General features: G+C 43.7%; 1 protein-coding gene across 12 annotated transcripts in view; it reads left to right on the forward strand.

Annotated features, from left to right (window-relative positions):
• The window catches only part of trpm2 (transient receptor potential cation channel, subfamily M, member 2), a 230,666-nt gene that overhangs the window by 164,779 nt on the left and 51,060 nt on the right, over nt 1-14,827 (forward strand). For 11 of the 12 annotated variants that reach the window (XM_059647003.1, XM_059647008.1, XM_059647009.1 and 8 more), the window contains 3 exons: nt 5,442-5,613; nt 7,569-7,749; nt 12,654-12,835. In XM_059647003.1, the coding sequence (XP_059502986.1) occupies nt 5,442-5,613; nt 7,569-7,749; nt 12,654-12,835 (535 nt within the window). The remainder of the gene's footprint in view (nt 1-5,441; nt 5,614-7,568; nt 7,750-12,653; nt 12,836-14,827) is intronic. The other variant, XM_059647006.1, reaches the window with a different exon arrangement.

The following is a 14,827-nucleotide window of genomic DNA, read 5'->3' on the forward strand; positions in this document are numbered from 1 at the left end:
AACCTAATCCTTTATAAACTCTCCTTTACACAACACCCATTCCCCCATACATACATACATGCACAGAACCAAACAAATAGACAGTAAGTTATGCATAGGGGGAAATTGTGAAGGCTGTTCAGTGATTCTCAATATAAAACATAGAACATAGCTCAGTACAGCACAGTACAGGGCCTCCAGCCCGTGATGTTGTGCCGACCTATTTTCCTACTCTTAAGATCAAAATACCCTGCATACCCAACATGATACTGTCATCCATGTGCCTACCCAAGAGTTGCTTAAAAATCTCTAAAGTATCTGACTCCACTACCACTGCCAGCAGCACATTCCACACGCCCACCACTCTCTTTGTAAGGAGCCTACTTCTGACTCCTCCCCTATACCTTCCTCCAATCACCTTAAAATTATGCCCCCTCGTAATAGTCATTTCTGCCCTGGGAAATGTCTCTGACTATCCAGTCTATCGATGCCTCTCATCATCTCATACATCTCTATCAAGTCATCTCTCATCCTTCTTTGCTCCAATGAAAAAAGCCCTAGTTCCCTCAACCTTTCCTCACTTAGACCTGCCCTCCAGTCCAGGCAGCATCCTGGTAAATCTCCTCTGCACCTCTCTAAAGCTTCCACATCTTTCCTAAAGTGAGGTGACCAGAACTGAACACAATATTCTAAGTGTGTTCTATTCAGGGATTTATAGAGCTGCAGCATAACCTCATGGCTCTTAAACTCAATTCCCCTGCTAATGAAAGCCAACTCACCATACCCCTTCTTTACAACCCTATCAACTTGGGGAGCAACTTTGAGGGATCTATGGATGGGAACTCCCAGATCCCTCTGTTGCTCCACACTGCTGAGAATTCTGCCATTACCCCTGTATTCTGCATTCAAATTTGACCTTCCAAAATCACTTCACACTTTTCTGGGTTGAATTCGATCTGCTATTTCTTTGCCCAGCTCTGCATACTGTCACTGTCCCATTGCAACCTACAACAGCCCTCCACACTGTCCACACTTATATTGATCAGAACATTGCTTTTCAGTCGTCTTTCTCTGAGTATTTCCATTAGTTTACAAAAGGCACATGGTGGCTATGTCAGTTATTAAAGGTGATAGCAAGATGCTGGAGTCAGAGAGTGTGGGGTTGGGGGAAAACAGCAGGTCAGGCAGCATCAGAGTAGAATGCAAGGCAATGTTTAGGGTTTATATCCTTCATCAGGACTGGGGAGCTGGAAAATTAATGGAAGGATGGGGCAGGTAGGTGGGATAGTGAGAGATGGATGCAGATAAGGGGTAATGGAGATTGGCCAGTGGAAAGGGTGGGACAGATGGGTGGGAAAGAAGATGGACGTGTTGTTTCAGGTCGAGGAGGTGGGGATGAGAGGGAGAGTTGGACGAGGGATGAGGCCGGGTGTGGGGTGATTATGAAACTGGTGAATTCTATGTTGAGACCATCAGTTTGTAAGTTCCCAAGGCAGAATATGGAGTGTTGTTCCTCCAGTTTGTACATGACATCATTGTGACACTGAGGCTGCCCAGGATGGACATGTCACCAAGTGAGCAGGAGGGGGAGTTAAAATGGTTGGCAAGCAGAAGGTGTTGTTGTGTTTCGAAGGCAGATGCTCCGCAATCAATCTCTGAGCCTGTGCTTGGTCTCACTGATGTAGAGGCCACCACATTGGGAGTGATGGATACAGTAGACCAGGTTGGAGGATGTACAGAAAAATTGTTAGTAGCCTTGGACAAAAGTAAGAGGGAAGGTGTAGGGACATGTGTAGCACCTCCTGGGGTTGGAAGGAAGGGTGTCGGTTATGGGATTGTGGAGCAGATGAGGGGCTTGCAGAGTGAGCAATCCCAACAAAAGGCGGATGGGGTGGGGAGGGAAATATCTCTTTGGTGGTGGGGTTGAATTGCAGGTGGCAGAAGAGGCCAAGGATGATGTGCTGGATGCGAAGATTGGTGGGGTGGTACATGGGGACTAGGGAAACATGATTCTTCTTTTTGCTGGGGTGAGGGGGTTTGAGGACAGAAGTGTGGAAAATGCAAGAGATGCGGTTGAGGGCATTATGAATCAATGGAGGGGGGAGGTTGCAGTCCTTGAAGTAGATGGATATCTGGGATATCTCTTTGGTGGTGGGGTTGAATTGCAGGTGGCAGAAGAGGCCAAGGATGATGTGCTGGATGCGAAGATTGGTGGGGTAGTACATGGGGACTAGGGAAACATGATTCTTCTTTTTGCTGGGGTGAGGGGGTTTGAGGACAGAAGTGTGGAAAATGCAAGAGATGCGGTTGAGGGCATTATGAATCAATGGAGGGGGGAGGTTGCAGTCCTTGAAGTAGATGGATATCTGGGATGTCCGGGAATAGAACACGCCAGCTTGGGAGCAGATGCAGAGTGGGCAGAGGTATTGGAAGTAAATAATTGCATTCTTGCAGGAGGGTGGGTGAGAGCAGGTGTAGTCAACATAACAATGGGAGTCAGTGGGTTTGAAATAGATGTCGGTGCTAAGATGGTTACCGGAGATGGAGACGGAGAGGCCCAGGAAGGGGACGGTGATGTCATTTGTGGTCTAGGTGAACTTCAGTTTGGGGTGAACGGTGTTAGTAAAGTTAATGAACTTTTCAAGCTTCTCATGGGAGCACAAGACAATACAGTCATCAAAGTGGTGGAGGAAGAGGTGATTGATGGTGCCAGTATAACAATGGAAAGAGGGACTATTCCGTGTATCCTACAGAGATGTAGGCATAGCTTGGACCATACAGATGCCCATAGCCACCCCTTTAGTTATTTAGCTATTAAAAGTCTCTGACTTATCAATATAGCTGAAGTAAAGATAAATGGGTTTCCTTAGGTTGAAAGTGGTATTTGACTGCAGGGAACAGAGACATGATTCCTGAGCTAGTGGAGATCTGCTCACTTCTCCATGCACCTTGTTCCCAGTCCAAAATAGTTCAGTCACCTTAGAACCCACCACACAGTTGTTAGCTGGCAAAATCATCGATAACTGCTCACTAGTCTATAGACCAATTGGCTTCTTGTTGCCAACCTGAACTCCATTTGATTACAGAAGCACTAGGCACCAGTTAGCTTCAATTCCTGCTTGTTCAAGTAGTTGTTTAAACATCACTTGCCATAAGGATCCAGTGACTTTCTTTTCAAAACATGCAGCAATCCTTTACAACATTGTTTTGAAGACGGTCCTTTCTCATTTCAGTCCATAATTTTAAAAAGCTCAAAGAGAAAAAGGTGTGCCCTTTGCAGAACATAAGCCTGTATATTGTCCAGGTCTTGTAGCATTTGGACACGTACTGCTTCTGTATCTGAGGAGTTGAAAATAATGCTGAATATTGTGCAATCAGCAGCAAATATCCCATTTCTGACCTCAGGATGGAGGGAAGGTCATTGATGGAACTGCTGTTAAAGGATGAAAGAAAGGAGGTAAGTGATTGACAGAAAAAAAGAGAAGAGGAGAAAAGAATGGGAAGAGTGAGAGAATGAGCAGAAAGAGGGGAGGGACGAGAGGATTCAAAGAAAAGAGCAAAAGAGATGGATTTATAAGACAAGGAAATGAGATAGAGGTCAAGGTGACACGGTGACTCAGTGGTTAGCACTGCTGCCTCACAGCACCAGGGACCTGGGTTCAGTTCCACCCTGGGGTGACTGTCTGCATGGAGTTTGCACATTCTCCCTTTGTCCAAATGGGTTTCCTCTGGGTGATCTGGTTTCTTCCCATAGTCCAAAGATATGCGGGTTAGGTGGTGAGATAGTAGGAACTACAGATGCTGGAGAATCTGTGATAACAAGGTATAGAGCTGGATGAACACAGCAGGCTAAGCAGCATCAGTGAAGAAGGGTCTAGGCCCAAAATGTCAGTTTTCCTGTTCTTCTGATGCTGCTTGGCCGGCTGTGTTCATCCAGCTCTGCACCTTGTTATCTGCAGGTTAGGTGGATTGGCCATGCTAGATTGTCAGGGACGTGTAGCTTAGGTGGATTGTAAAGGGATGGGTCTGGATAGGATTGTCCAAAGCTTGGTGTGGACTCGTTGGCTAAAGGGTTTGTTTCCACACTGTAGGGATTCTATACATGTCTAAAAGGAAAGAAAAAAAAAGTGAACTAAGGTAGGGCAAATGAAAGAATTCAGATCTGACATGCATAGACCAATGCAGTGAAAAGTGTGCACCTTTGACATACAAATATAAGAAAAAAAAGATAATTTAAGAGAGTCCAACTTTCCTTCCACTGCGGCAATCCCACTCAGGGCTTTCCAGTCCTCACCTTGCCTCTGCCAGAGTCCTGCTCTGGTCTGCCTCACTGGCCCATTCTTGGCTGATTCACCAGCTTGTTCTCACCATCACTGCTACGCTGGGCTGACCTTGCCACCACCGCCTTACCGACCCGCTCTCTCCAGCCCACTCTTGATCGTCACCGTGGTCCAGCTCACGCTTAATCTGCTGTCGCTCTAGGACACAACCTACATGTTCATCTTCCACCACATGGTTCCCAGTCATGACCCACCTCCTTCCCAGCTCTTTAGGTAGGTAGTTAAAAGGGGTGGGGTGGGGTAAAATTACTACAGAGGGAGAGCAAAGAAGGGAGAAAAAAAGGAAGGACAAAGAAATAAAGAGAAAGAGAACTGGTGAGCAGAGTGGAGCTCTGAATGGAGTAACTTGCCCTGTTGCCATCTTGCCAGAAGTAAAGGTTCAGGCTGATAGTATTCTCACAGAAGTGTTCCTGCGAAGGAACTGACTCCTTCAGAACAGTAGAGGTGCAACAGGGCTACAACTGGTGCTGCGGGGTGACAACTGGTACCCTTTTCACAGAAAGGTACACATGGGTTCCCTGCATCCTCTTCCAGTGATGGTGTGGAGTGCTTTGACTGACGCACATTGTGAAAGGTCTGTTTCTCGGGCATGGCATTAGTGCTTGTCTTGAAGGAATGGTAGAGGATGAAAAGTGAAATACGTCCACAGAGGCCAGTATCCCATTACTAAGCCAACCTTTATTTTCATTTGGAGAGTCCTTGATACTGATCCAGCTTCCTCAGACCCAGCTGTCAGAATGAACAAAACCTCTGACACTCCTGTTTACTTATGTCAGCCAGGGTTCCCTATTTGGACCAGATTAACGTCCCCAGTCAGAGAATTCATACCCTATGAGGTCCACCTGACTGACCTCATAGCAATCACTACAAAAGGAAAGCTAGGCTTGTCTACTGTCTCCTGGAGGATTCTGACTCCATGAATGTTTCACCCACTTAGCATGCTTAGGACAACTGTTCCTCACAGGAGATCTGACTCTTTCACCAAGGTGACATGTTGCAATGAATGTGGGTTAATTGAAACTGTCAATTTTTTTACCCACTTCAGAAATCACTTAATGCTTCAGTGCACTGCTTAATGTCACTCCTCAAACAACCTTCTCCTGTTTTTTTTCTCTGCTACAGATGAAGGATATCTTCTTCTTCCTGTTTCTACTGGTACTGGCAATCGTGGCATATGGTGTGGCCAAACAGGGTATTCTCATCCACAATGAGCAGCGGCTGGACTGGATTTTCCAGGGGGTGCTGTACCAGCCGTACCGAATGATATTTGGCGAAATCCCCACTGATGTCAGTTGTAAGTCCACCTTCCCATCAGATGTCTGAAATCATCAGATTTGAGGAAAATCCTGCCCAAAAGTGTTTTATAGCAGAAGACATTTCAGGGACTGTTCAATGTTGTAGTGCAGGGAACAGCACAACCATTTTGAGCACAGTAAAATCCCCTAGATAACCACTTATGGCGTCATCAGCACTGAAAACAATGGTGCTATTCTGTGGCCTTCACAAGGCAACAAACAGTAGTGAAGCTCCCAGTCCTAATACCCACTGGCATGAACCATCCAGTATCCAATAGACTTTTGTATGCTGCACCAGTAGGTGTCTTGTGCCTGTGGTGATATCTATCCATTGGCAATCTGTACACTTGGAAGAGAAGGTTCTGCACTTAGGATGCTGTGATGCAGTGATTATTACAGTAAATTGATAATGCAAAGATCATAGGACTTTGAGGATATGTCAATAGTTTGTTTAAACAGGCAATGAGGAGTGAAGATCAGTAAAGGAGACTGTGAAGTTATCCTAAGTTGACAGGAGTTGTGACACCATTTACACATCAATTTGTGTGATTCTTTAAACTCCTTTATAAGACAGTCAGTACCTAAAAGACTAACTTTAAGATCATTGGATAAACCATACCCATAAAAATATAAAAGGCTGGCCTTCGAGGATCTAACCGGAATGCCTAGTGCAGTAGCTGAGTTCAGTTCATGTTCTTCTAATGCTAGGTCCATGATACTAACAATAATCTTGTGGTGCAGTGGTGGTATCACTGCCTCTGAGATAGAAATCCTGAGTTCAAATCCCACCTGTGCCAGAGGTGTGTAGTAACACCTCTGAACAGATTTTAAAAAGAGCAGTACTTACCATGAAGCTTACTCTTATGTTAAGACTAATGTTTCTCAACAGATAATCATATATCTCGAATGTAATGTCTGAACACTTGAATAATGTGTTATAAATCTTAACTGTTTTTCAAGATTGAGAATATCTTCTAGATAGGAAACAAAGATAATATTTTGTAGATATTTCTCAGGCTGGAGGAAGGTTTGTAGCAGAGAGCCCCATAGAGTAGAAGAGCTGGGAGATTATGGTGAATTTATATAAAACACTGGTTAGACGTCAGCTGGAGTATTCTGTACAGTTCTGGATGCCACATAATAGGATGAATGTGAAGACACTGGAGAGAGTCCAGAGGAGATTTAAAAGAATGGCTCCAGTGATGAGACACGTGCTTTGTGAGGATAGATTAGAGAGTTAGGAAAGTTCTTGATAAGGAGAAGTTGATCCCAAAATCATAGAGACTGGACAGAATTGATAGGGAGAAAATGTTCTCACTTATAAAAGTATCAAAAACCTGAAGGCATGGATTTAAAGTGTTTTTCCAAGACAAGTGAATTAGAAGCAAGATAAAGCAGTTTCATTCAATGACTAGTTACAGTCCAGAATACACTGCCTGAAAATGTGGTGGAGGTAGGTTCCATTGAAGCATACAAAAGGGGCATTGGATGATTGTTTAAATAGATGTAATGTTTAGGGGATTGAGAAGAGTTAGGAGATCGACGCTAAGTCTGAATGCACAGAAGCCAGTGCAGACACAATGAGTTGAATGGTCTCCTCCAGCAGAGGAACAATTAGGATTGGTTTCAGTGAGTGTGCTAAGGTGTCTCAGATGGTTTAACCATACTATGCCAGAGATGGCGATAATGATGTGGCTTCTGACCATTATATTGGGCAGGGCAGCCCTGGGATCTGACATTATAATTGTCATAGTCCCCGGAATTGGTCAAGAGAAAGCCACTCAACTGTGTTATGGAGATGCTGCAATAAATAAGTCTCAGCCTCACCATCACAGGATGGACAATACCCAGAGTCCAGGAATCTGTTTTATACAACAAAATTGTTGCTTTAGATGTTACTCCGGTCATTTGTTGTAAATGATCAACTAATGAATATCTTCTCTTACCATTGAAGATACAGGTTTTGATCTAAGCCAGTGCACGGTGAACGGCACTGACCCCTACAAGCCTATGTGCCCTGAGCATGACAGTGAGAACAATCCCAACTTCCCAGAGTGGTTAACCACCATCCTGTTATGTCTGTACCTACTTTTCAGCAACATTCTCCTGCTCAATCTTTTAATTGCAATGTTCAAGTAAGTGATTAAAATATTAAAAGAGTAAGTTAATTATTAGTCTCAGTCATTGTGATCATGAAACTATTGTCAATTGTTGTAAACGGAAAACCCAGATTGTCATTAATACTCTTCGGAGAACAAAATCTGCCATCCTTACACATGGCTTACAGATCACTCCAGACCCACAGCAATATGGGTGATTCTTAACTGACTTTGGCAGCCTGAGCAAGCCACTCAGTTCAAGGAGAAATTAGACATGGACAATAAATATTGGATTGTGCAGTCATGCCCACATCTCATTAAAGAATTTTTTAAAAAATCATTCCATTTCAGCAAGGTGTTCAATAAGGTTCCCCACAGTTGGCTATTGTACAAAATGCAGAGGAATGGGATTGTGGGAGATATAGCAGTTTGGATCAGAAATTGGCTTGCTGAAAGTAGACAGAGGGTGGTGGTTGATGGGAAATGTTCATCCTGGAGACCAGTTACTAGTGGTGTACCGCAAGGCTCGGTGTTGGGTCCACTGCTGTTCGTCATTTTTATAAATGACCTGGATGAGGGCGTAGAAGGATGGTTTACTAAATTTGCAGACGACACTAAGGTCGGTGGAGTTGTGGATAGTGACGAAGGATGCTGTAGGTTGCAGAGAGACATAGATAAGCTGCAGAGTTGGGCTGAGAGGTGGCAAATGGAGTTCAATGCAGACAAGTGTGAGGTGATGCACTTTGGTAGTAGTAACCGGAAGGCAAAGTACTGGGCTAATGGTAAGATTCTTGGTAGCGTAGATGAGCAGAGAGATCTCGGTGTCCATGTACACAGATCCTTGAAAGTTGCCACCCAGGTTGACAGGGCAGTTACGAAGCCATACAGTGTTTTAGCTTTTATTAATAGAGGGATTGAGTTCCAGAACCAAGAGGTTATGGTGAAGCTGTACAAAACTCTGGTGCGGCCGCACTTGCAGTATTGCGTGTAGTTCTGGTCACCACATTATAAGAAGGATGTGGAAGCTTTGGAAAGGGTGCAGAGGAGATTTACTAGGATGTTGCCTGGTATGGAGGGAAGGTCTTAGGAGGAAAGGGTGAGGGACTTGAGGCTGTTTTCATTAGAGAGAAGAAGGTTGAGAGGTGACTTAATTGAGACATATAAAATAATCAGAGGGTTAGATAGGGTGGATAGGGAGAGCCTTTTTCCTAGGATGGTGACGGCGAGCACGAGGGGGCATAGCTTTAAATTGAGGGGTGAAAGATATAGGACAGATGTCAGAGGTAGTTTCTTTACTCAGAGAGTAGTAAGGGAATGGAACGCTTTGCGTGCAACAGTAGTAGATTCGCCAACTTTAATTACATTTAAGTCGTCATTGGACAAGCATATGGACGTACATGGAATAGTGTAGGTTAGATGGGCTTCAGATTGGTATGACAGGTCGGCACAAATCAAAGGCCGAAGGGCCTGTACTGTGCTGTAATGTTCTATGTTCTATGTTCAATAGATTGCCAAAAACAGAGAAGGACTAATTGAAGATTTGAATGTTCAGCTAGGGGTGGGTTAATTCCAGTGAGTTGCAGAGAGAAGTAATGTGTAAGGATTGTAATCAAAGATTGTCTTGGATAGTTTGAGTACAGATTAGGAAAATTAGTCTAGCCAAGGTGCAACAGGAAGTCAATGCCAAAGAACAAAGAACAAAGAAACCTACAGCAGAGGAACAGGCCTTTCAGCCCTCCAAGCCTGTGCCAATCAAGATCCTCTGTCTAACCTGTCACCTATTTTCTAATGGTCTGTGTCCATTTGCTTCCTGCCCAACCATGTACCTGTCCAAATATATCTTAAAAGACGCAAATGTATCTGCGTCTACCACCTCCGCTGGCAACACGTTCCAGGCACTCACCACCCTCTGTGTAAAGAACTTTTCTTGCAAAGAAGACAGAGGGTGGTAGTTGATGGGAAATGTCCACCCTGGAGACCAGTTACTAGTGGTGTACCGCAAGGGTCAGTGTTGGGTCCACTGCTGTTTGTCATTTTTATAAATGACCTGGATGAGGGCGTAGAAGGATGGTTTACTAAATTTGCAGACGACACTAAGGTCGGTGGAGTTGTGGATAGTGACGAAGGATGCTGTAGGTTGCAGAGAGACATAGATAAGCTGCAGAGTTGGGCTGAGAGGTGGCAAATGGAGTTTAATGCAGACAAGTGTGAGGTGATGCACTTTGGTAGCAGTAACCGGAAGGCAAAGTACTGGGCTACTGGTAAGATTCTTAGTAGTGTAGATGAGCAGAGAGATCTCGGTGTCCATGTACACAGATCCTTGAAAGTTTCCACCCATGTTGACAGGGCTGTTAAGAAGCCATACATTGTTTTAGCTTTTATTAATAGAGGGATCGAGTTCCGGAACCAAGAAGTTATGGTGAAGCTGTACAAAACTCTGGTGTGGCCTCACTTGGAGTATTGTGTACAGTTCTGGTCACCACATTATAAGAAGGATGTGGAAGCTTTGGAAAGGGTGCAGAGGAGATTTACTAGGATGTTGCCTGGTATGGAGGGAAGGTCTTAGGAGGAAAGGCTGAGGGACTTGAGGCTGTTTTCATTAGAGAGAAGAAGGTTGAGAGGTGACTTAATTGAGATATATAAAATAATCAGAGGGTTAGATAGGGTGGATGGGGAGAGCCTTTTTCCTAGGATGGTGACGGCGAGCACGAGGGGGCATAGCTTTAAATTGAGGGGCGAAAGATATAGGACAGATGTCAGAGGTAGTTTCTTTACTTAGAGAGTAGTAAGGAAATGGAACACTTTGCGTGCAACGGTAATAGATTCGCCAACTTTAGGTACATTTATGTTGTCATTGGATAAGCATATGGACGCACATGGAATAGGTTAGATGGGCTTGAGATCGGTATGACAGGTCGGCACAACATCGAAGGCCAAAAGGCCTGTACTGTGCTGTAATGTACTATGTTCTATGCATATCTCCCTTTAACTTTCCTCCTCTCACTTTGAACTCATGACCCCTAGTAATTGAGTCCCCCACTCTGGGAAAAAGCTTTTTGCTATCCACCCTGTCTATACCCCTCATGATTTTGTAGACCTCAATCAGGTCCCCACTCAATCTCCATATTTCTAATGAAAGTAATCCTAATCTACTCAACCTCTCTTCATAGCTAGCACCCTCCATACCAGGCAACATCCTGGTGAACCGCCTCTGCACCCTCTCCAAAGCATCCACATCCTTTTGGTAATGTGGCGACCAGGACTGCACACAGTACTCCAAATGTGGCCGAACCAAAGTCCTATACAACTGCAACATGATCTGCCAACTCTTGTACTCAATCCCCCACCCAATGAAGGAAAGCATGCCATATGCCTTTTGACCACCCTATTGACCTGCGTTGCCACCTTCAGGGAACAATGGACCTGAGTTATAGTATTATAGACATGTTATAGTATTTGGAGAATGCTAAGATAATGGAGAACATAATGTGAAGCGAACTATGGGATTAGAATCATAGAATCTCCACAACCTCTACAATGCAGGAAGAGGCTATTCGGCCCATCAAATCTACAGTGACCCTCCAAACAGCACCCCAACAGACCTAGCCTCCAACCCTACCACGTAAGGCCGCATTTGCCATGGCTAATCTCTCTGGCCTGTATAACCCTAGTCACTAAAGTCAATTCAGCATGGCCAATCCATGTAGCCTGCACATCTTTGGACTGTGGAAGGAAGCCAGAGCACCCTGCAGAAACCCATGCAGAAGCTGAGAGAATGTGTGAATTTCACACAGACAGTCACCCAGGCTGGAATCAAACTCAGATCCCTGGTGCTGTGAGGCAGCAGTGTTAGCCACTGAGCGACGTTGCTGCCTTTTAGACTTAGGATTAGAGGATTTGATGCAGGGGAATATGAAGTGGGACAGGTTGTGAGTAGGAAAGTGGGATTAGACTGTGTTGGATGTGAACTGGGACAGCACATGCGTGGGAGAGACTGGGGATAACCTCAGGAGTCATGCTAACTTGGATATGTGACTAATACTGCAGATCCTCTAAATCTGAAACAAAACAGAAATTGCTAACCAAACTCAGCAGTGTTGTGTAGAGAGAGACAGAGTTAACATTTTGAATCCAGTGACTCTTTGTAGTGGGACCTCAACTCACCAAAAATCAAGTTGCCCGGCTCTGACTTAGTCCATGTTGTGTACTTTCAGCTCAAGACTGCAGGGAAAACCAGGTTGGGCTTTAAATGGGGATTCTGTCCATTTAAATGCCTTTATGTGTCTATAAACTGCACACAAAGTGAACCCTGGGCCCTCACCAAACAGGACGGAAGCAGAGCTTGAGGTTTGTGTTTCCATTGACTTTCACTGTTTCACAACCTGGTGAAAAAGTGACGTGAAATGAAAGGGCTTGGGGAACAATCTGGAAAGTGGGATTCGACTGTGTGAAATATTCCAGGGCAATGGTGAGAGAGCAGGTGACGTTAGACTGTGTGGGATGTTAAATAGTTCTATTTACTTTGGAGCTTATCTCTCACACAATTCCTCCACCAACTCTGCTGGACTGCTGAGAATCTCCAGCATGTTGTATTTTTAAAATTTCAGGTCTCTAGCGCCTGCATTGTTTAGCTTTTCTTCTGATCCGCTGAAGGTTCCGGGCAGTGGGCTGTAGGATGAAATCAGATCTGTGGAGAATTATAAAAGGATTGGATGGGTGAGCAGAAGCTTGAAACGTTTCAAGTCTAAATAAGATCAACAAGGATTCTAATTTCTATATAATTCTATGAACTTCAGCAAACAAAGGAAGTCTGGGGCAGGATGTTAGGAGGCAAAGTGTATTTAGATTGAGATTTTGCAGAACCAACAATGTCTGCGTTAAGAAATGCCGAGATAGTTAAGTATCACTCACTTCATGGTCACTGGTCTTTCCTTTCTCAGCTACACCTTCCAAGTGGTCCAGGACAATACAGATATAATCTGGAAGTTTCAGAGGTATCCCTTAATCGAGGAATATTACTGCCGCCCACCTGCACCCCCTCCCTTCATCATATTCAGTCACATCTTTCTCTTAATTGAACAATTAGCCCAGAGGAAACCAAGATGGAAGCACAAGAAATTCAGTAAGTGTGTCCTTCTATTAGTTACCTTGATGGCAAGCACACACTTCAATATGTAGATTGAAAAAATTAAGTTACTTTTAAGAAGGCACAGACCAACATATTTTCTAAAGGGAGGCTATGGTGCTGTGGTAATGTCACAGAGATGCAGGCTAATGAAATTTGAGTTCAATTTTTTTAAGAAGTGTCTGGACTTAAGCTAGGCCAAAGCAATGATTGATGTACAACCCACCTGTTTCACTAAGGGCCTTTAAAGAAGGATTTTGCCAACCTTATTCAGTATAGTTTGCATGTGACTCTTGATCTACAGCAATGTGGTTGATTCCCTTCAAGAAATTAGTTTCTGAGTGCCTCAATTGTCTATGTCTCTACCCTCCTCTCACGGAGCATGTTCCATTTGCAGTGTCATAAATATTTTCCCTCACGCAGCAACTGCTTGATTTGCCAACAACCTCCAATCAGTGTCCTCTGATTCTGAGTCTTTCCATCAGCGGACCATTACTTTTTCTGCCCCCTGTGTCCTTTCAGCAATATTCCTATCAGCCTTTGCCTATAATCAGGCTTGTTGTTGTCACCTTGCTTTGACATTCCAGCTTCTATTATCTATTGGCCATTTCCCAGCACCCAAAGCTTATTTCCTGGTGCCATCTGCCACCTGCTTATAGCCTAACGTCCATTGCCTTTACCGTAATAGATAAATATAAATCAACATTGTTTAAGCATTAATTAATAGACAAAAGAAAAGATTTATTTGAAAAAATGCATTTCCTATTGATATCACAAATATATATGTCATTACAAGCACTCACACTGCTATCAAATACAATCTCTTTCTAACTCGGCTTACATAATGTAGGCTTTTCCACATATCCACTCGAACATTTCAGTCCTTATGTTGCAATCATTTCACCCAAAGACCTCAGACATGGTTATTGCTAACAAGATACATGTTTCTGAACCCCTTCTTCCTCCAGCCATATCTTTCCTGATGGTACAAAATCCTCAAAGATCCCTTGCTGGAGCCCTTTAAGCAGTTCAGTTGGCTTTGAAACAGCAGCAATAAGTCATGCCCAATCTATATGCTTTGTCTTTCCCATCTTCAGCTCTTTGTCCTTTTCAATACACAGTTTATTGTCTCTTCCCAAGATTCTGCTTCACCACAAGGATGTCATTTGAAAGCTACTAAATAAAAAAAGCACTACATTCTAAGAGAACTTTGTTTCTTCTCCCATAAAATGTCAAACAGGAAAACAGGTTGAAAATAAGTACCACAACAATTACCTGGTGATTTACCCTTTGCATCTTTGATCTTCATGCCCAAGTCCAAACCTCAGGCCTCATGGACAATTCTGAGATTACAATTCCTTCAATATCACTCGCTCAAAATTTTGGAATTCCCTCCCTAACAGTCGGTCTAGCTACAGTATGTGGACTGCAGTAGTTCAAGAAGGCAGTTCATCAGCGCCTTCTCAAAGACAGTTAAGCAACAGACAATAAATGCTGGCCAACTGATAGAACCCACATTCCATGGATGAATAAAAGAAAAAAAATTGTATCATGATTAGAAAACCAGTTAATCCTCTTTCCAAATACTCCCAGTTTACCTTGGACTCAAAGTGGTCAAGACGTGTTCCTTCATTGGCAACCTACTGTGAGATTACACATGCCAGCTGTCTCAATTGGCAAACGTAATAATTGTAATTGAAATCTACTAAGTGTTGACACTGTGACCCATGAGGGGTCGGGGTCATGCCAACAATCATGTGTACATGATGTGTATTTATACACAGTGTTTAAAAAGGCATGTGTGATACTTACTTTTATTATTCAAGTGTAAAAGCAGGGAAGTGAGGCTGGAACTTATAAAATGTTGGCAAGGCCTCAGCTAGAGTATTGTCTGCACTTCTGGAATCTACAGTATAGGAGGGATGTATAATTTTGGAGAAGCTGCAGAGAACATATTTTAGGATGTAACCTGGGCTGGAGAGTTTCAAT

This window comes from Stegostoma tigrinum, chromosome 7 (assembly GCF_030684315.1).
Source record: "Stegostoma tigrinum isolate sSteTig4 chromosome 7, sSteTig4.hap1, whole genome shotgun sequence".
Classification (NCBI taxonomy): Eukaryota; Metazoa; Chordata; class Chondrichthyes; order Orectolobiformes; family Stegostomatidae; genus Stegostoma; species Stegostoma tigrinum.